Source organism: Spermophilus citellus, assembly GCF_964194105.1.
Source record: "Spermophilus citellus genome assembly, chromosome: 5".
In the NCBI taxonomy this organism is placed as follows: Eukaryota; Metazoa; Chordata; class Mammalia; order Rodentia; family Sciuridae; genus Spermophilus; species Spermophilus citellus.
The window spans coordinates 139,108,676-139,130,300 of record NC_138186.1 but is presented as its reverse complement, the minus strand read 5'-3'; the positions used below and the strand labels follow the sequence as shown (position 1 = coordinate 139,130,300).

At 37.1% G+C, this 21,625-nt stretch overlaps 1 protein-coding gene across 1 annotated transcript in view; it reads right to left on the bottom strand.

The window, feature by feature from the left end:
• Positions 1-14,529: 14,529 nt before the first annotated feature.
• Positions 14,530-21,625, bottom strand: part of LOC308649489 (uncharacterized protein) — a gene marked incomplete at its 5' end in the record, with an annotated part of 72,948 nt that continues 65,852 nt past the window's right edge. Inside the window, 2 exons of the mRNA XM_081295022.1 lie at positions 14,530-15,769; positions 19,907-20,071. Of these exons, the coding sequence (XP_081151148.1) occupies positions 15,609-15,769; positions 19,907-20,071 (326 nt within the window). The 3' untranslated portion in view covers positions 14,530-15,608. The remainder of the gene's footprint in view (positions 15,770-19,906; positions 20,072-21,625) is intronic.

Below are 21,625 nucleotides of genomic sequence, written 5' to 3'. Positions count from 1 at the left end.
TCCAAAATGAACAAAAATATACAATTATTAGTTTCCCAGAAACTGAATACTATGTTGGCACATTCAATAAAATATTCACTTTGTGAGTCACTTTGTGAGGGTGCTATTTGATATTTCTAAAACATACAGGAGCAATTGCAAACATTGTCTTTGGCCTTCCTCCCCTGTGACTGGATTCTTTGTCGGCATCTGATGAATATATTAGGGGAATATGATAAGTAGGTGAGATGTGCTCACAGGCTATCTGTGCATCTGGTCAGGCACTGGAATGTCTTTCTAAGTTATTTGGTATATTAAAACCCCAGCGCCATTGCAACAAGATACCACAAGCTTGGTGACTTAAAACAACAGGAAATTAGACCTTTGAAGGCTAGAAAATCCAAAACCATGGTTTAAGCATGGCTATGCTTCCTCCAAAACCCCTAGGAAATCCTTCCTTGAACCTTTCTAGTTCCTGAAAACCTGCAACTATGTAACCCCAGCATCTGCTTTTGCCCTCATGTGGTATCCTCCCTGTTGTGTCTGTGTCTTCACATCATCTTCTCATAAGGACACTAGTCATATTGGACCAGAAGCCCACCTTAGTTGAATATGACCTTCTCTTAATTAGTTGTATCCCAATAAGTTCCAAATAAGTTCCCATCTTGAGGTACCGGTGTTAGGGTTTTCATTTATTTGTGGTGTTGGAAGAATAAAAATTGAACCCATAATAATTGGTTCCCTTGGATGTGAATCAATGGTTAAGAAGCAATGCAGTAGAGGGGGTAAAAACATGGATTCTGGAATGCTCATCATCCTTGACAAAGCCAGGTGGATTCAATACAGTTTCGCCACTTAGCTGTGTGATGCTATTTCTTCACTCCACTCCACGTGCCTTAGTTCTGTCAGATGCAGGCATCAGGAAGTAGCACCTAACTCACAAGGTCGTAGTTGGGACTGAGTTAAAACCTAGACAGCACCCACCTCATGGGAGTACTATAAAAGGGGTTACTTGTTATTACTTTTTGTTGTTTTGCAGATTAGATCCTCAATAGCTATTCTCTTCCAAATTTTAAGTTCTAGTTTTCAGAGGTAAGTATGCTGTCATTCTGCTTCATTTCATTTTTGTTTTATTTCATTTTCTTTCAAAACTGAGTGACTCTCCTGTCACTCAACTGAGAGCATATAAATGGACAAACTTCCTGGAGAAGAATTTAGCCATACTTATCAAAAGCCTTATAAAATACCTATAACATTTAACTTGGGCATTTTATTTATTTCTTAGCACTTACTCTAGATAAATTATTTAAGTGTAAATATTCTGCTATATATATATATATATATTTTTTTAAATTTACAAACATGTTTACAATAACAAAAAGTTACAAAAAGCTGATTTTTAAAATTCATAGTAGATTCATATAATCAGGAATTATGTATCATTTAAAATTAAATTTGACATAGTCATTGACAAGAAAATATATTCACTATCTATTGTTGAGTGGAATGTGGACAAAACACTATCTACAGCAGTGTTCTACAAACTCTGTAGTAACAAAAAATGTTTCACATCTCTATGTCCATATGATAGTCAGTAGCCCCCATGGCAACCAACACTTGAAACAGGCTAATACAATAAAGGACTTAGTTTTTAAATTTGCTTTAGCTTAAGTTTAAACTTCTCATTAGTTTAAATAATCAGATGAGGTTCATGGCTGCCACGAGGAGTAGCAAAGGTCTACAAAATTATCTCTGCGTTAGTTCCTATGCCCCTTCTTCCTTCTTCCTTTGAAGCCTTTCTCCTGTCTCTGTTCCTCATTCCAGGACCCACATTGCAAGTAATGCCCATTCTTTTCTATTGATTCTTTTCCTCAGCATTATCTGATCTCAGAAGACAACCAACCTAAGGAACGCATCTACTTCAAGGTGGAGAAGACGTATATGCTACAGGTCAAGTATCCATCATCTGAAATTTTGGGGACCATAGATGTTTTGGATTTCAGATTTTGGAATTTTATGAATACATTCTGAGATGTCTTGGGCATGAGAATCAAAACCAAACTTAAAGTTCACTTATGCTTCACATGGACTTTATCCACTTAACCTGAAAGTAATTTCACACAATATTGTTAGCCCACTTGTATTGTGAAAGCAACCTGTCACATGAGGTAAGATGTGAAATTTCCTAATTGTGACTTCTTAGTGATACTCAAAAAGATTTGGATTTGGAGGCTATCACTAAGAAGATTTGGATCTTTTTTGAGTATCACTTCTTAGTGATACTCAAAAAGATTTCAGATTTACAGATTAACAAAGTTCTGCTAGTCTTATATGTATTTCAAATCTTACCAAAATTTGACCTAGTGCCAAAATAGTTTCATGAGAATTTTATGCATTAAAATGACCATGGGGACAGTAAACAAAGTTGTTTTTTTTTTGGGGGGGGGGTTGGGGGTTATTGGAAATTGAACTCAGGGGCACTCAACCACTGAGCCACATCCCCAGCCCTATTTTGTATTGTATTTAGAGACAGGGTCTCACTGAGTTGCTTAGTGCCTCACTTTGATGAGGCTGGCTTTGAACTCAAGCTCCTCCTGCCTCATCCTCCTAAGCTGTTGGGATTGCAGGCATACCCACCACACCTGGTAACAAAGTTATTTTTGATCATGCTATGGGAGAGCTTCCATGTACACATTTGAAAACATTCAATGTTGTTCTGAGAATAAATCACTAGTGAGAACACTAAAATGCTGAACTATGGCCCGAGAATGGAGCAACTGTGACCTTGCTGAGTTAGTTTGGAAACTAATTTTGGATTCTTTAGTATTTTTTATGCATAGGGTTATGTCCTCTGATATAGTTTTACTTCTTTCTCAACTAGGATTTGTGTATTTCTTTTTCTTGTTTAATTGATCTAGATAGAATTTCCAGAATAATTTTGAATAGCGGTGATAAAAAAAAGGGGATCCTATCCCATTCCTTTTATGGGGAAAGTTTTAGACTTTCACCATTGAGAATGATGATAGCTGTACGTCTTATTTTGTTTTTTACTTTTTAACAAATGATATTTATGATGTTGAGAAAATTTTCTTTTATAGTGCTATTTTTATGAGAGTTTTTATAATGATAGGGTGTTGGACTTTGTCAGAGTAAAATACTTCCACATCGTTAGCAAGCTGTTCACAGCACCTAGCACTGAGCTTTGCAGAGTCAATAATTTTATAAGTGTTTGCTGAGTTAAACTGATTTGAAAACAGCAAACACCAAAAACCTGGAATCACATGTCAAGAGACATTCTTTGAATAAATTATCCTTGGAGATTTATTTGGAAAGCTTGGCTTTTTTTCCCCTTGCACACAGCTATAAGAGTACAATAAAATGCTCTCTTAACACTAAATAAAATTTTAAGATATGGAAAAGGCTAACTCTGACACCCACTATCATTAGCAAATATAGTTGTCTAAGAACATTCCTGAATTTCAGCAGGCTCTGTCAAATGGGGGAGTGGGAACACAAGGCCTCTGTACAGAGGAGTATTTACAGCCTCCGTAGTCTGTGCCAACTATAAAAGGTTCCTCGAGAGCTTGATTTCAAATGTGAATATCTGAGTTTCCTCTAATTAGATCACAGGACATATATTTTTAAAATCTACCAACATCAGAGCAGAATTTTTCAGAGGGGCTCTGTGGCTTCCACCAGAAGTCTATATTTTTCCTCCTGGGTACATCTGTGGCATTTCTTGTTAGGTATGATGGCCCTAGGTATGTTATTTTCCTTTCAGGCATCTTAATTGGACTTTGCTGATGAAAAAAAAATCCAAAAGGAACATGCAGTACAGAATAATATTTGTCACTGATGTGGTAGAAATAGAAAATTACACAAACAATTTGGGAATTATAGGTTCATCACCGCTGGGGTGAAAAGTTATAGACCATTTCTCACCCTCAATTATCCACTGGTTCCCTCTTGTGCTTGAGCCAAATGCTGGGTTTCTTTGCATGCTTCTCTAACTTCTGCTAGCCAAGATCGAACACTGAAGAATGCTAGCCAGGAATGACATTGGACAGGTTTTTGGTGAATACCTTTGAGGGCAATAATATATGTTTACTTGTAACTCATCATTAATCACCAAAACTTCCTTTTGAAAAATAAAAACACACTTGGGGGTATACTTTACTGTCTGGGGGGCAAAATATGACAGGATAGGAAGAGAGGAGAAGCAAGTAAGGAGGGGGGGGGCTGATTAAAAACATTTGACTTGGCTTGGAATAAAAGTACATATTTCACACATATTTTTAAACCAACCCCAAAAGACGGCCTGACTTCGAACACGCTGAACAGGAAGCCATTTACTGTTGGAATGCTTGCTGAGCCCATCCAAAACATACATGCTCTTAAAACCCCTGGGCTATCTAAAAAGTGTTGGGTGAAAATATTTAATTTATATGTGCAATCCTGCTTCCTGTTTTATTTTTTTTTTCCTCATTGCCAATTCTGTTTTTTCAAATGTGGTGAAAAATGATAGGAAACCCATTTCATCCCCCACCTCCTTACCCTTTATTGACCCAGCTGTATATTCTACCTCAATTTATAGTTCATGCCTGGCTTGAAGACCAAAGAGAGAAAGTTAAAGATGGATGTTAAACTTTTATGGTTACTGCGGCTAAAAAGGAATCTGGATGGGAAAACTAGCCATGGTGTCGATATCAAGGACTGGAGGGTGTGGATCTGGGCCTTGCCTTAGCTTTCAGGATGTGTGCTTTCAGTGGTATGCATTCAAAAAGGGTAAAAGAAAGGATAGAAAGAAGAGGGGGGAAAGAAAACATTTTCTTTGAGCATCAAATGAGAGACTAAAGACACCTGAATCTTATTACATTTCCAAGGAACAACCCTGGATATCAAGAGGAATTTTAAAATGGTTTGGAGAAGAAAAACTACTCAAATAATTAAGAATTATAATTCATGCAGAAGATTTCCCAGAATTTTAATGATATCAAAGTGTTTTCTACTTGGTTAACATTAAATATATATTCTCTGAGTTCCAGAGATGGGGATGAGTTCCAGATGGGGATGCTTTACATAGTATACCTGTTACCCTTATATTTTGATTTCTTGAGAATGCTGAGTCAGTGTGCTATAAAACATTTGGAAGAAAATATGAAACCAGATGGAGATCCAGCAAGTTTGAAGTTCAGATTTCAAAATTCTTGAATTCAATCTAATTTTCCCAGAAAGCTGACCACACCCTATGGAAATCCATCATAGGAAAGGTTTTATGATCAAGCAGTTTGTTTGAAATACTTCAAGTGAAGGAGAAAACATGTACATACCTGAACTCAAATAAGCATTTCAATACTGCTTCTTATAGCTGTATTTCAATTTTAATTTTACACCAGAATAACACTCTTGAGTGGAACGCAATCCTGGGAAATTCTACCCTTTACCAGGGCTTTCACAATGCTTTAATGTCCAGGTTATTGTTTGCCTTAAACTTAATTTAAAGCTGTGCAGCACACCACTTTTACACTACTGTGAAAATATTCAATTGTATAGTAATATGGCATCTTATATCTTTTGTTAAGCCAGCTCTAAAAATTGATAACTGTGGCAACATCAGTTAGTACTGTGAATTTGGAAAGTCACATTTCATATCAACCTATAAATATGGTGTGGCATATAATATGCATATAATATGTGCAGTTCCATCAATTTCTACATTACTGATTTTTATTCCTGTAACATGTTTTCATTGAATTCTTTCAAGGAAGGTGATGTGAAAGTCGATTTCTTATATGTTTTCAAGATAAACTAGAATGGATCATTGGTTCTGCTGCACAGTCAAAACTCCCTACCAGCCATCTATAATCAGCATTAAGACTATGTCTACAAAACCCCATGCAGCAATTTCCTCCATACATTTGTACCTCCTGGAATTATGTACCATTGCAATGCTGAATCCAGTCACCTGTGAAGTGTGCCACTTGGTGTGTATGTGGTAAGGCAGCTCTTGGGGTGGAGGAAAGAGGTTAATTCTAGTTTTTCCTGACTCTTATGGTATAAATACCCTCATCATGTCAATTCCATGGTACCAACTTGATGAGGTCGCTGAACTCAGCTACAAACTGGATCCAGCACATTCCTCAAACCAACCCACCCAAATCTCAACAGCATGTGTCATTAGTGGGTATCCCTCCCTCTGCAGGGTGACTGGGTCTAGTGCCTCATGCTCTGTCTAGTGATGGACAAGCTGAAGAACCATGAAATCTGAGGCACTGGGATCAGCTCTGGGTGAGCAGGAGGATCTCAGCTCTACCTTGAAGAGTCTGGATGAATTTTCTGACCTTTTCTGCTCTTATTTCTTCTACCTTGGAGCTTCCTTGGGGCCCCAAATCTGCCATCAGTGGTGTCCCGTGGTCCCTAAAGATGGATGACGCAGAGTTTGCTTGCTTTCTTTACTTCCACTATACTCTTGCAGCCTAGTGTTAAAATCTAACTCCAATTCCTCTTACTCTAAATTAAACCACTTTTCCCAGTTAATGACCCATACTGCCCTTGTCTCAGGCTTTGACTACTACCAAAAATCCTCCAAAACATTGCCCATAGTTCAGAACCTCAAATAAGCTCTTATATCCCAGTAGGCTGATTTGTTCTTGTTGTTGTGGTACTCTATGAATTTTTGGTTTAGTCTCTTTGTTGAGGTAAAGATCTTTAGCTGGCCCTGTCTGCCTTTCTTCTTTCTGCTCAACTGAGTCCCTCTAAGCTTCTCCTGGTTGCCACTCTGCAGTGTAAACTTCTAAGAGTAACTCCTGGTAGGTACTGACTAAGGATGAATATTGATCTCTATCTAGAACATTCACTCCTGGTATTTCCAAATATAAAGTTCACTTGAAGGTCAAGAAATTAGACATCTCCGGATATCACTATAGTTTTAATACATGACTTGCTGGGTGACAAAAACTATCCTGATAGGGAGAATTTTTTAATTTGTATTTTAGATCACAAAAGCTCTCATACCTTCAAAACATAGTCCACACATGACTAAATTAGATGATGCATGTGGGGCCTGGCCTGGTGTCAATACTTAGTGTGGAATAAGCATTAGCCATGGTGACAGTTGCTGACATTGTCCTTACTCTGAATACAAGATCTCAAAACCAGACCACTAAAGGATATTGCGTCCACTCTTGTCCCACTACTTCTCACACAGCAGCAGGAGTGACTGCTGTAAAATCTGAGTCTGATCAGGTCACAAAACACAAATTTGTTTCAGTTTCCCAATGTTTTCCTATCAAATGTAAAATGCCAACTTCTTGTCTATACCCACAAAGCCCTGTATGAGCAACCATCTGCCTACATTGCTAGCTTTCTTTCTGGTCATGCTTTTAGCCTCCATTAGAACTTCATCTTTGTTTTTGTTTTTGTTTTTTTTTTTCTTCTTTTTCCACCTGGTAAATTCTTTCTCCAGATTTCTCATAACTGGTTTGTTTTTTGTCATCAGATCTTGGTTAAAATGACACCAGTTCAGAGAGGCCTTCTGTGACCATCCAATTTAAATAGCCATCAGGCACTTTCTATTGCCTTACCTTATTTCAATCCACCACAGCAATTTTAGTTTTCCTATTTTTACTGTGTTTTTATTTCTTTAATCCACACCAAAATATAAGCAGAGCTCCTTTCTTCTTTATGATTTTATTCCTATAGAACCTAATTTGTGAAACATCTACTTTATTAAGTCTATCAAAAAACAACTATATGCATATATTGTTGGTTTTTCCTTAAATGCAATAACACTGCATATTCAATAAATTCTTGTACTTTGTCCTATCCACGGCACACTACATTAAATGACATTTTCCTCTGAAATCTAACAAATCACTATCCTCACACAACTATGTGAAACCAAAGGCAATGGCATCTATGTTCCAAACCTTGTCAATTACAGTAAGGCTGGCCAATCACTATTTTCCCACAGTAATGGATGGCCATTTGATCTGCCTTCTCCCAGGCCCTGCTCTGGACATCACCAGGGATCACAGATTAAGTACCTCATTATGTAAGTGATAAAGTCCTTAATATAAAACCTGGTTCTCTGAAATCTAGAATTTTAGCATTTTAAGTATCCGTATCACAGGAAATAAACCATTTCACCTGTAATTACTGCAGTAAAAAGAATCGGGGATGAGACAAAATGAAAACCTCTTTATAGAAACAGAGCCTTTACAGTCATAGTGGAAAGTCTCCCGGGAGCACCCAACCTGGGGGGATGGAAATCCAATTCATGAAAGCTCATGGCAAGCCATGTAAAATGTCCCGGAATTCTGCAGCAAGCGTCTCTGCCAGAAATACTTGGTATGGGAAACATGTTCCTCTCCAGCAGTATATAATTCGCATAGAAAAAAAAAATCTAAGAACAAATAATATAATATAATATAATGGGTTTCACAACAAATGGGAATTGTTTACCTGAAGTTTGCCTGTTGTCGAGAGAGAGATTGTGAACAATGGTGATTGACAAATAGCCAAACAGAGATGGAGAATTTGGACTGGAAATATTGCTTGTGGATGGCAGGAAGGAAGCATGATGGAACTCACAGAAAAAGAGAAAAGATATGTGAATACAGTGAGAACCCTGGAAGACCACTTGGGTGCTATCTCTCTGATTACGAGTTTCATCAAAACAGGAAACCACCTGTGGCTGTAATCACATATCGTCTGTAATTGCTATATATGTGGAATAATCAATACAGTATGATAAATTATTTAAGAACTAAATATAAACCATTCCATATTATTTTGATTTTTAACTAGTTATTTCATTTTTTAAAGACTAAAGAGCATGTTTTGTAATTATTGAGAGTTACCAAGCCCAATACATCCTATACTTTTATTCACTTATGCAGTGAGATAAAATAGTTTACAATTCTTATAAGCAGAAATTTCTTAACATGCTGCACTCTATTATGAGGCAACATAAGAGGGAAAATAAAAACAAACAAACAAAACAATGAAACATACCATCTTTTGAAACAAAGTTAAAACTCTGGTACTCAGATGTTTCCACAAGCTGAAGTTTAAGATGTATTTCAAGGATGTAGGATGCCCATGCAGATGCATATGGGCTCCTTTCTATTAGATGATCATAGTTGTACACACCTGCAATCCCAGCTACTCAGGAAGCTGAAGCAGAAGGATTGTGAGTTCAAGGCCAGCCTCAGCAATGTAGCAAGGCCCTAAGCAACTTAGTGAGATCCTGTCTCTAAATAAAAATAATTTTTAGAAAGGGGTTGAGGATATGGCTCAATGGTTAAGCATCCCTGGGTTCAATCCCCAATACCAAAAACAGCTAATAAACAAACACTTCTAAAATACTATCAAAGAAATGCACATTTAAGTGAAGAGTTATTATAATATCAGGATGAAATGTTTTACATACAAATTCTCAATACTGTCATAGTGTGGTGAAATAGATAAGCTCATAGGTTGAAAGTGGGAAGGAAAAGTCTTGCCATATTCCTGAAATGCGATCTAGTCACATATTAAGTTCCTTCAACTCTCTAGTTCCACTCTAAGGAAATCATCCTAAGGAAATATTCAGATGGAAAAAGGACTCAGGTATAGACTATTCACCATGGCTTAATTTTTAATGATATAAATGAAAAATAGTCTACCATTACATTTATGCTACAGTGATAACAACATCTAAAACTTACTTTGGGCCAGGCACTATTCTAATGTTTTCACATTTATGAATGTTTTCAGGAACACTCTATCATCCCATTTAATCTTTTTTTTTTTTTTTTTGAGGTGCTGGGGATTGAACCCAGGGCCTTATGCATGTGAGGGAAGGACTCTACCAACTGAGCTACATCCCCAGCCCTCAAACCATTTAATCTTTATAGCAATGCTATGAACCTTTTCTCAATCTCATTTTGGAGTTGAGGGCACTGAGATACAAAGAGGTTATGTAGCTTTTCCAAAGGGACCCAGTGGGCAAGCAGCAGAGCTGGGGCTCCAATCCAGTCTGGCTTTTAGATTTTAGCTCCTCCACATATCACGTCACACATCTGTCTATATAACAGAATGTTATACTCATTAAAATATTTTCAATTACTAATGATGTGGGAACAAGCTTACATTATAATTAGAGGGGAAAATCACCATATAAAAGTATGTGTGGCATTATCCCAATTTTGCTAACAAGCAAAAACAGATGAATGGAAATAATTAGAAGGAAATAATATAAAGGTCAAAGTGATTATCCCTGCCTAGAAAGAAGCAGTAATATTTTTTTCTTTAGACTTTTATGTGCTTTATAATGTCCTAATGAAAATGGGTCACTTTTATAATCGGAGAAGAAAAATATAAAATATTCTCATCTTTAAAAAGAGATTTTAAAATATTGGTAGGAATTTTGTGTACCTTGATATAACTAAGTACTATCTGGGTAGAAAATTCCAGGTGTAGCTAGAATAATCTGAACCCTCTTGCCTAACTGGCCTTTCTAATTGCATTCTCTGGCTAGTACTAATTGGCCTTCACTATAGTCACAGCAATGTGAGAGCTGCAGTTATGTATAGAAGCTGCCACAGTTACAGTATTCCTTCCCTACTTAGGCATCTGAAACATGACTTTTAGCACATTCTCCAAAATACCACTGAAGACCTCCCTCAAGAGCACCATATTGCCATTGCTGCAACTGAAACTTCCAGAGTTTCAGACCTCCCGTCCCCATCTATTGAGAGAAAGATTTATGAAGAGAAAATTATCCTTTTCGTTCTTTCTTTTTACTTTTACCTTTGGCAAGGATGTTAAAACATTCCTGTCTACAGCCGTTGTTATGCTTCTTTCAACTCTAACCTATTACCATGTTAAGAAAGCAAACTTGCCCTTCAGTTTGTTCCATGGAATTTAGATACAGTTTGGGTTTCTAAAGCAATTGGAAACTCCTATTGTGTAGACCTGCTTTTCTTTGAAGTCTGAAAACTATTAAAGACAGATGGGAACACAGGCACTTAAACACATAAACCACCTCTCCTTATATAAAAATCGAACACATTTTTACATATATCATCTTTAACCTAACAACATCCCTTTGAGGTAATAAAGATGCAACTCCTCAGGCCATTGGGAGGTTTTCAAAATAAAGCTAAATTATGACTTACTTATAAACAAAGTAAGCCTGAAGTATTAAAGCTATTCACATACCACAGACTTTCAAAGGCTAAAGGCTGACCACGAAGAAGAAAAAGCGATGCACAAGCAAACGAATGCAGGAATTACGGTTAAGGCAGATTGCTATTTGGGGTCTGGCTGAATGATCTGCAAGAAAGCTCTGGCAATGCTAGAAGGAGCTTCTCATCCTACCAAGGGAGGTGTTTTTTTTTTTTTTTTTTTTTTTTTTTTTTTTTTTTTTTTAAATACCTTCTGGATGCATATTATTTGTTTATTTTTTTCCAGGGTCTGCCTTTGGCTTTGTCCTTGTCAAACCCCACTCCCCTTTAAAAACTATCCTCTAATCTCTGAATCCCTAGATGACAGTTTTAAAATTCATGAACCATCTAAATCCAGGAGTGGGTCTATGAGGACCAGACGTGACTCTGCCGCTTAGAGAGGCTACCAAGTTAGCCAATCATGGCCTTCAGTATGCCCAGAGGCAAAACAGAAATAAGAGTGCTAATTTTAACTTCACACTGGATTGGGGATACAGAAAGTGACTTAAAATTTCTGTCCTCCATGCCTAAAAAAAAAAAAAAAGAACTAGCTAGGCATATCAAAGAGTGAAAGATCACACACAGAACTTGATTCTAAGCTTGTTGTGAGCACAGATCTGATCAGGTCCCTTTCCCCTCAAGTTCAAAGTTCTAATATTTCATGGTATACAAAGTCCAATCCTTCTTTCTGCCCTGAAACACCCTCCATGGTCTGACCTTTCACTTCGTTCCCAAATCAACTACCTCGATAGGATCAGCTTAAGCACAATTTCCAGAATGCAACCTGCACCTTCTTGGCTCTGAACCATTTTGCTCATGGATCCCATGTGTGCCCTTCCCTCCACCTCTGCCAGTTGTGCAGAACATCAGTAACTGTGATGCTTAATTAAGCTGCTACTATGTGCTAGGCAATGTTTTGCATGCTTAACATCTGACATCGCAGGTTAGCCTAGAAACAATCTTGAGTACTGTTCTTCCTGTTATTTCTAACACAATGGAAAAAAAACAGTAAATATAGAAGTTGAAAATACGTATTTCTTCAACATTCATTTTACACCAACTTTCCGTGTCTTTTTGTTTCATACTATTACCTGAAGTGTCCTTAAAAAGGCAAAATTAATGTTTGGAGTAGATGAGTAGAGATAAGGTAAGTCATACTTGAGAAGTGAATGAGATAAATATTCAAAATTAAGATGCCTAACTGGGTCTTCTGAGTTATGTAAATTGGTCCAAAGTTTCCTGAAGTAGCTACTTCTGGTCCATCCAGAATCCCTGAGAACAATTCAGCCAATGTGAGTTGGTTCTTTTCAGTCTGACCAAAAGACTACAAGTAAATGGAATGCTAGGAAGTAGATAAGGAAAATCCTAATAATATGTAAAGTGTACTGAATTTGGCCCACTTTAAGTATGACTATTTTCACAAATCAACTTGTATATCCTTGATAATTATCAAGAGACTTCAGAAATCGTGAGTTCCTAGAGGAAGTTCAGCATGAATGATGTAAAGGTATACCCTCAGAATTAATAGTCAAGCCCATATTTCACTGGCAACACCATTGGTTTGGTTATTGTGTTATTTCCTATAAGTTGAAAGGCAAGATTTTCATTTTTAAAAATTCAAATTTGGAGTTAATTGCCTACTTCTCTTATAATACAAATTTGTCTTTGCAGACTTTCCATTTTCCTTTATTAATTCAACAACTGAGTATCACACCAGGGTCAGGAAGCAGAGTTCTGCTTGCCAGGGCCAAAATATAACCCCCAAAGGAATGGCCCCAGTGACCTACTTCTTCTAGCCATACCCTACCTGACTACAGTTATCACCCATTAATTCATTCAAAATATTAATCCATCAAATGGATCAGTCCATTGATTGAGTCACAACTCTCATAATCTAATCATTTCACCTCTGAACACCTTTCATTGTCTCACACATGAGCTTTTAGGGGACACCTCATATCTAAACCATAACACCTTCCCTAGTACAAATAATCCTCAATTCCTTAAGGCTTGAATAAAATTTTTAAAAATTTACATTGAATGAGAAATAATGTTCCTTCTGCTTGTCTTTGAACTAGAACATCCACCTTTTTGTTCTCAGTTTCTAAGACTCAAATATACTTTAGGCTCTTCAGCTTATTAACTGCAGATCTTGGGGCTTCTCAGCCTCCATAATTGTGTAGAACTGATTCTTTACTCCATGAATCAATGACCACATCGTTCCTGATCAGTTCTGAATTCCTAGTACCTGGCATACTGCTTGACATATATGGGTTTAGCTAGCCAGGCTAAAAGAGAACCCACATGCGCTTCAACTGATAAAGCCAAAAGGGTTGGCCTGCCCCAGCCCTTTCGAAATAACATCTCTCCACCACTTATCTTTGATGAGGTATGCAAAAGTACAGGTAGAGTTACAGGACCAGTTTGTCCACCTGGGTTTTGTTCTTGTTTTGGCCCCATGCCTTCTCTCTCTGCCCCTATTTCTCCCTTTTATGTTTATTCTGTGCCAATGCGCATATATATATATATATATATATATATATATATATATATATATAACTTGATTTTGATTATTATAGGGGTTCACAGTTGAAAGTTTGCCTAAGTCTCAGAGGAGACTTTGAACTTCGAGTTTTGGACAATGTTAAAACTGTGGAGATTATAAGACCCTTTGAGATAGACTAAATGCACTTTGCACTGTGAGATGGACATGAGCTTCGGGGGCCAGGGGTAGAATGTTATCGTTTAGATGTGAGGTCTCCCCCAAAAGCTCCTGTATCAAGGCAGGAATGTTCAGAAGTAACATGATTAGATTGTGAGAGCTGTAAACTAGTCAGTCCATCCAGTTTGAATGAGTTGACTGGGTTGTAACTGTAGACAGGTGGGTGGGGCAACTGGAGGAGATGAGTCATTGGGGGAGTGTCCTACAAGGCTGCAACTTCCCTGTGGCCCCTTCTCTCCCCTTTCCCTCTCTCTTCTTCCTGACCACTCCATAAATGGAGCTGCTTTCTTCCACTGGAACCTTCCCCCATGATGTGCTGCCCCACCTTGGGTCCAGAGCAATGGAGTCAGCTGTTCAAGGATGAGACCTCTGATACTGACAGCGCCAAATAAAGTCTCTCTCCTCTAAGTTATTCTTGTTGGGTATGTTGGTCATAGAGACAAAAAGCTAACTAAAACTATATACATTATATGTATTTACATTACTCCACAAAAAATGGACAAAATTTATATTTTTTGATGTTGATGATGCTAGTGATAATGATTGTTAATAATGATGACTACCAACCTTTAATTTTAACATAATATAATGTTTATTATTATTTATTCATAACTCTATCCACTATTCACTAGTTGAATGTTGTTACAAAATACACAGCATAAGCAGTTTTAATACATATTTTCATACCGTGTGGTCATTTTCTTTCATGGCCTTTTGCATTTTTTTCATATTATAGAAGTTTATCTATAAACTTTTTGTAGCATACATTTATATCACTCCATAAAGACGTGGACCTAATATTTCCTTTTTAATAATGATGATGCTGTTAATAATGATGATTACCAATCTATCCTTCTCGGCTTTGCTTGATGTTTTGAAGCATGGTTTTCATTATGCTGCTCTACCAGAGAAATGTGAATTGTGAATTTCCTTGCTCTTTTGAAGGGAGTAAAGGAAAGAAGGGGACGTTGATCTTGAAACATAGTTACAGAGTCCTTTATTTATTTATTTATTTTGTAGTTGTAGATGAACAGCATGTCTTTATTTTATTAATTTTTGTATGCAGTGCTGAGGATCGAGCCCAGCGCCTCACACATGCTAGGCAAGGGCTCTGCCACTGAACACCAGCCCCAGCATCTTTGTTTTTTCAAAAAGCCAAAACAGATAAACTATTTCTATTATCAAGTCATATGTTCATCTCTTCCACAAGAACTTTCTTGGTATCAAGATTCTTTATTTCACAGAGTTTAGAGAATGTTATCATGGCCTTTCAATGCTAAAAAGTAAGGTACTATGAAAACAATTACTAATGATGATTCCACAAAATAGAGAATAAAACATACATGATATTTAATGTTTTTTAAACTAGATAAATGGCTTATTTTCTGACTAAAAGAGCTAGACTTGATTCAGCTTTTCTCAGGATTTGGCCTTAGAAAATGTGCCTTATAGTATGTAAGGAACCAAGTGATCTCTTTTGAAAATTGACCATGAAAAATTGAACTAAACATGAAAAAAAAATTATAGTACTCCCAAACAAGCAAAAAACACAACCCAAAAATGAGCACAGGACTTGAATAGACATTTCTCCAGAGAAGAATCACACATAGCCAACAAGCCATGAAAAGATGCTCAACATCAATAAACGTAAGTGAAATGCACTGGGATGCCATTTTTCACCCAAAGGATGGCTATTATTAAGAAAAGGATGGAAGGAAGGAAGGAAGGAAGGAAGGAAGGAAGGAAGGAAGGAAGGAAGGAAGGAGAGTTGGCATGGATGTGGAGAAGTGGGAATGCTGGTGCCTCATAGGTGGGAGCCTTGCCTGGTGGAGCTGCTTTGGAAAGCAGTATGATGGTTCTGGAAAAAAAATTAAATGCAGAATTACTATGATTCAGGAATTCAAGTTCTGGGTATATACAAAATAACTGGAAATGGACTCAAATATTTGTACACCAATGTTCACAGACTCATTGTTGATAGTAGTCAAAAGGTAAAAACAATACAAATGTCCATAGGTGGATGAATGAGTGAACAAAGATGTGGTACATACATCTAATGGACAATTACCCTCCCAAGAGAATAAAACGCTGACACAGCACAACATGGATTGCCAATGTCTTGGCTGGGCACAGAATCACGAGCCACCACACAGCTTTGTAGATTCAAACAGCAATTCTTTATTCCCGAACTCACACCGGCCTCCACACACGTTCTGGGGCAATCCCAGTTCTCCTCTGCCCAATTCACCTACTCCACTAGGCTTTCTTCCCAAAATGCTCTCTGAATCTCACGAGAACTCAACGGGAGCTCAGGTAGCAGGAACGCCCTATTTCCAGCAGCAATAATCCTCAACATCGAACTTCCCTAAAACCCAAGGTCTTAAACTGGGAACGCCCTAAACCCAAGGACCTGGATACTATACTTCCTCAAACTGCAGGATACACCCTAATCCTGGATCCACCCTCGTCCTTGAGTAGGGTCATCTTTCTCAAACACACATGCAAGGTCACAGCAAATTTAACATGGGGTACGCTGGCAAGGAAATCGATGCGTCATTCCTACTTGGTAATGGCCCTCAGCAATGGATGAACCTTAAAGCCATGTGGTAAGTAAAACAAGTCAGACACGAAGGACAAATATTGTACCATCCATTTGTATGAGGTACCTAGAAGAGTAAAATACATAAAGACAGAAAGAAAAGCAGTAGTTACTAGGGAATGAAGAAAGATAGATGGAACAGGAAGTTACTTTGTTCAAGGAATAGAGAATTTTAGCTTGGAATGATAAAAATAAGTGGATAGTAGTGATGGTTGCACAAAAACGTGAATGGACTCAAATAGTATTAAAATACACACTTAAATGGTGAGAATTGTAAACTTTACAGTGTTACACATGTTACCATAATAAAAAATTTTAATACAGAACATTTGATGATGAAAACCAGCAGGGGTGGAGTAAGAGCATATTTTAGTTATTTGGAAGCAATCTTTGCATTCTCATTCCATTGTTCATGATCTCGTAGATATAGCCTCTGAGTGTAGGTTACTGATGAGCATAACAGATGCCCTAGTAGGTTTTTAGGAGGGATTTTCTACACTAAATTAATTCAATTATTAAGAAACTAAACAGATATTTTAAGTTTAACTGAAGATTACATGCCTCCTTAGACAACAGAACCAACTTTATAGTTCTCACTTAGTTACTCAAATCTTTTTTCTGCCTTTGGAAGGCTTTACCCCCTTTCGACAGATGGAGTCCAATTATGGATAGTCTTTTCCATAATTTGTTTTGGTCCAATGTATTTATTCTTCCTTCTAGAATAAAACACTGGAAAAAAAATACAGACTTTTTGGAAAGAGATTGTATATTAAGTAAGAAGTGGTTTGGGTTTTTTTGTTTGTCTGTTTGTTTTTTCTACATGAAAAAAAATGCTGGCCTCATAGTAGATACAACTTTACCAAGAGGGGAAATATTTTCCAATTAGATAAGCTCTCAAGTGGGATATAAGTGAGATAGGCTTGGATTTTCCTGGAAACTAAAGAAGGAGCAGAATTCTTAAGTTGTACCCAAAATAATTTTGCTAATCAGAATGAATTAACCTATTTTTATTTATTTATTTTTTACAGTACTGGGAATTGAACCCAGGGGTGCTCTACCACTGAACCACATTCCTAATCCTCTTTATTATTGATATTATTATTACTGAGACATGATCTTGCTAAGTTGTCTAGGCCCGCCTTGAACTTATGATTCTCCTGCCTCAGCCTCTTGAATACCTGGGATTATAGATGTGTGCCAGTGTGCCCTACAGATTAATCTCAGTTTAGTATAGAATATTCACTTATATCTATTTAAAGTATTAATTTGAAATATGGCAATATGTTATTTTAGTACTGACAATAGATTGTTATTAGCAGCATAATGGGTACACATCTCTTGATAATAATAATAATAATCATAATAATATTATAAAGGAATGTTCTCTTTACTTTAATAGAAGAGCATAAAAAGCATGATTAGATAAAAACACTCCACTCACTTATCTTTCAGGCTACATGGACCTCTAAAAAATGCTACTCAGCCCATGTGAATAAATAATAAAGAATCTCTTGTGAAAATTTGGTAGTTCTTGAACATTAATTTTAACTGGAACAGAAAGCACCAAAGTTGGAAGCCCTATAGTCCAATGGCTTTAGAATAAAAATGAGGGAAAAAATTGGAATATCTGAAGATGTAAATGATAACAGTAGAATACAAAGCAGGTACGATTACTGTTGAGGGAAAGATACACAACTTGGTTTGACAGTCCACACTCAGAATGGGAAACCTGAAAGTACAGGAAAAAAAAATGTTATGAGCATATGAAGTTTCAAATGCAATCCATTTAATATGAATACTTATTGCTTAATTTCAGTGCACTTATTCTAATGCCTGATCTTGAGCAAGGCAACCATATAAGGAGAAATATTAAAATTTATTTTATCACATTCTCCCCAATATGATATGACTTCATTCATGTAGGATTCTCTAAAGCCAAAGAGGAATTTGCTTCATATTTGAAATGAAACCTAGGACTTTTTTTTCCCTTTTTTATTTGGGCCAGTGAATACAATTTAAATGACTTGAACTTGAAGGAATGTGCTTTTAGTTTTCATTAATGTTAATAAATGGTATTTAGTTTAATAAATAATATTTAAACAAAACTATAGAATCTATATTTTTTGGACCAAGGTCTCTTGCCATTTGTAATTGGGAATGACCCATGTTTAGTAGTTAGGATAAAAATCAGCTTTGATATCAATCAAAGCTTTTGATGTAAAAAAATCAGCTTTTGATGTCAACCATTCCCAACTCTATATAAACTCACCTATATCAGTCCCAGCCCTATATTAACTCACATTCAAAACTAAGTCCTGGTTTTTTTTTATTTAAAAATGGTATTCTATGCCAATAATCATATTTTATGTTAATGCACACCTCTAGACAGAAATATAAAGAAGAGAGTTAAGTTCTTATGCCTCCTCATTGTATCCTCTGTTCCTCTTTTCTTAGACTTCAGTCAAAATGAATGACTAATATTAAGCTTTCAGTCAAATATATTTAGAACTAAGGGGAATCTCCTAGTACTCTCCAATTGTCTAAGGAACATGTTATCCAGTCATTTATATCAGTAACTATATTCCTGATTCCAGGGGTATGTGGATTGACTTTCTTTTTTCCTGGGCTAGAACAATACCATCAGATGTACCTTTTTAGTTAGATGTTTCCCTGCTTATAAAACAGAACTCCAAAGCCATCAGATTTTCTCTAGCTATATTTGCTTTAACCTTTCTACACAGACCCTATTGTATAATCCTTATTACTGTACTTCAGATTAATTTTAAAATGTCTATTTTGGGGACACTCTATATAAAGTAATACTTATGAAGCATTAAACATCTCCAAAGTCAAGTGCAGTGGCTCGTGTGTAATCCTAGCTACCTAGGAGGCTGAGGCAGGAGGATAGCAAGTTTAAGGCCAGCTCCAGTAATTTATAGAGACACTTTCTCAAAATAGAAAATAAAAAGGGTTAGGGATGTAGCTCAATGGCAGAGTATTCATCTAGCATGCATGAGGGCACCACAAAAGACAAAGACAAAAACCAAAGATCTACAAAAGCTGTTCCTTGGCAAGTGGGATTGGATTCTCATTTCCAAACATTACCATCCTCCAAGCTGCAACAGATGATTAGAGAAATGGGGGAAACCACCCATCCAGTCACATCAGTCCCCTTTCCTCACTGAAATAGTCCCTGATGCTTTTCACCACATTCAAACCCCTTCTTTCCACAGATTGTCTTTTGGCCTGTGAGGATGCCTAAACATCTCCAGTTTCTATTATATTTCTTTCTCTCCAAGACATAGTAGGTGTGACAACCCTAATGACAGCATGACAGGAAGACATGGAAAGAGAAAAGAAATGGGAGCTCAGATACGCTATTTCTCCCCTGCTCACCGGGCTGCCCCTTCTCCAGCATTGCCATCAGGTCTCCCGGCCACACCCCAGGCCAGACTTTGCTGTCCCAGGAATGAAGAGCCTGGAGCATCAGTTGACTCTCCTCCTTTAATCTTCCCCACATCAAACCCACAGCAGACTGCAATTCTCTCTCTCCTTCAGGATCTAAATAACAAAAGCAAATAAACAAGCAAAACAGAGATCAGGGGAATATAAGAAAAGCTTTTTGGATGCTTTTTGAGTTTTACACTGTTCTAGAGAGAAACACATACACACACACACACACACACACACACACACACACAACTACCCAAAAACAACAAACTGAAATAGGGCTGGGGAAATCTGATGAGAACATTTTCACACGTACACTGCACATTGTCTCAAAAGTGATGAATGAGCTCTCAGTTCTGTGAGCAGAGTTCTCCACTTTGGGGGCTTTTCTGAGCAAGGTTGGAGGACCTAATAAAAAAGCTCAGTTTTGACCTAACGCCTGAATCACTTGCATGTATTCTCAAGCCAGGATCCATTTCATTCTCAACTCATCTATTTGCTGTTGGTCTGATCTTGGAAAAGTTGTTTAGCCTTCTTATGACTCGATTTTTTATAATCTGTGGAAGATACCCACCTAGTGTGGTTATTTAAAAGGAATATGTGAGTCAACAGACATTAAGCACACAGAACTCTCTCTGACTCATATTAAGGATGCAACAAATATTGTTACTATTGTTATTATATTTCTAGAAACTGCAAATTTCCAAATATCCATATGAACTAGAATTGGTACATAAGTTGGAGACACCTATAAATTTCTTTGAAAGGACATTATATGAATGTGTTCAAGTTGTAACTAAGAAGAACGATAGATTGTTCTTTTTATACATAGTTGGAAATAGTAAGAAATTAGCTTGACTTAAAAAGCTAGGATTTTGACACAAGGCATCTTTGGGGACCAAAGCATGGAATTAACTTCCAAGATATATGTGTGTGTTTCCTTCTGAAAATATTAAGAAAAGAATAACAAGCTCTTTTTTTCTGGGTAAATTAAAATTCACCAGCTTAAAGGCAGACTATTACTTAAGTGAACCTTGACAGTTTCCTTTGAGCCCTATTATCTACTGTGGTATAGGTTATAGTGATCAGTCTCTTAAATGGGTATTTCTATGGCCTTCCCTGACAGGCTCCATGAAAACTTGCCCTCAGCTTACCCCATCTTCTACCTAACAATGTTTTCTTCAGGGAATGAAAGAATGAATAGCATTTCATTCAATAAGTGTCTGATTGTTTCCAGGGCTTCTTGTAGTTAATATAATGTTGCAAAAAAAAAAAAAAAAAGCGAGGCCTACAGTAGCTAGACGGTAGTGAGGAGACCCCTGTAGTATGTTAATGGGAGACAACAAAGAATCACTTAAATTGGCAGTAGATTCTCCCAGACCATGGGTCCAAAAGGTAGGGGTCTGCATTAACCCCATTCAAAGGACTAAAGAAATAAAGGCAATGTCATGGCCTTTGTGACTTGGTGGGGTTCCTAGGGAGCTGCACCGAACCCTCCATTTTTTATGCAAAGGCTCTCCCTTTATACCTCAATTCTAGTGATCAATTCAAAAAGATTTTTATACATGTCGCTCAGAGTAACAGGCAGTGAGTTTATTAGAAAGGTTGAGAAAGGGGAAAAGGGGACACTCCCAAGGAAGAGAGTGGGTCCTCTCAGAGAGGAGG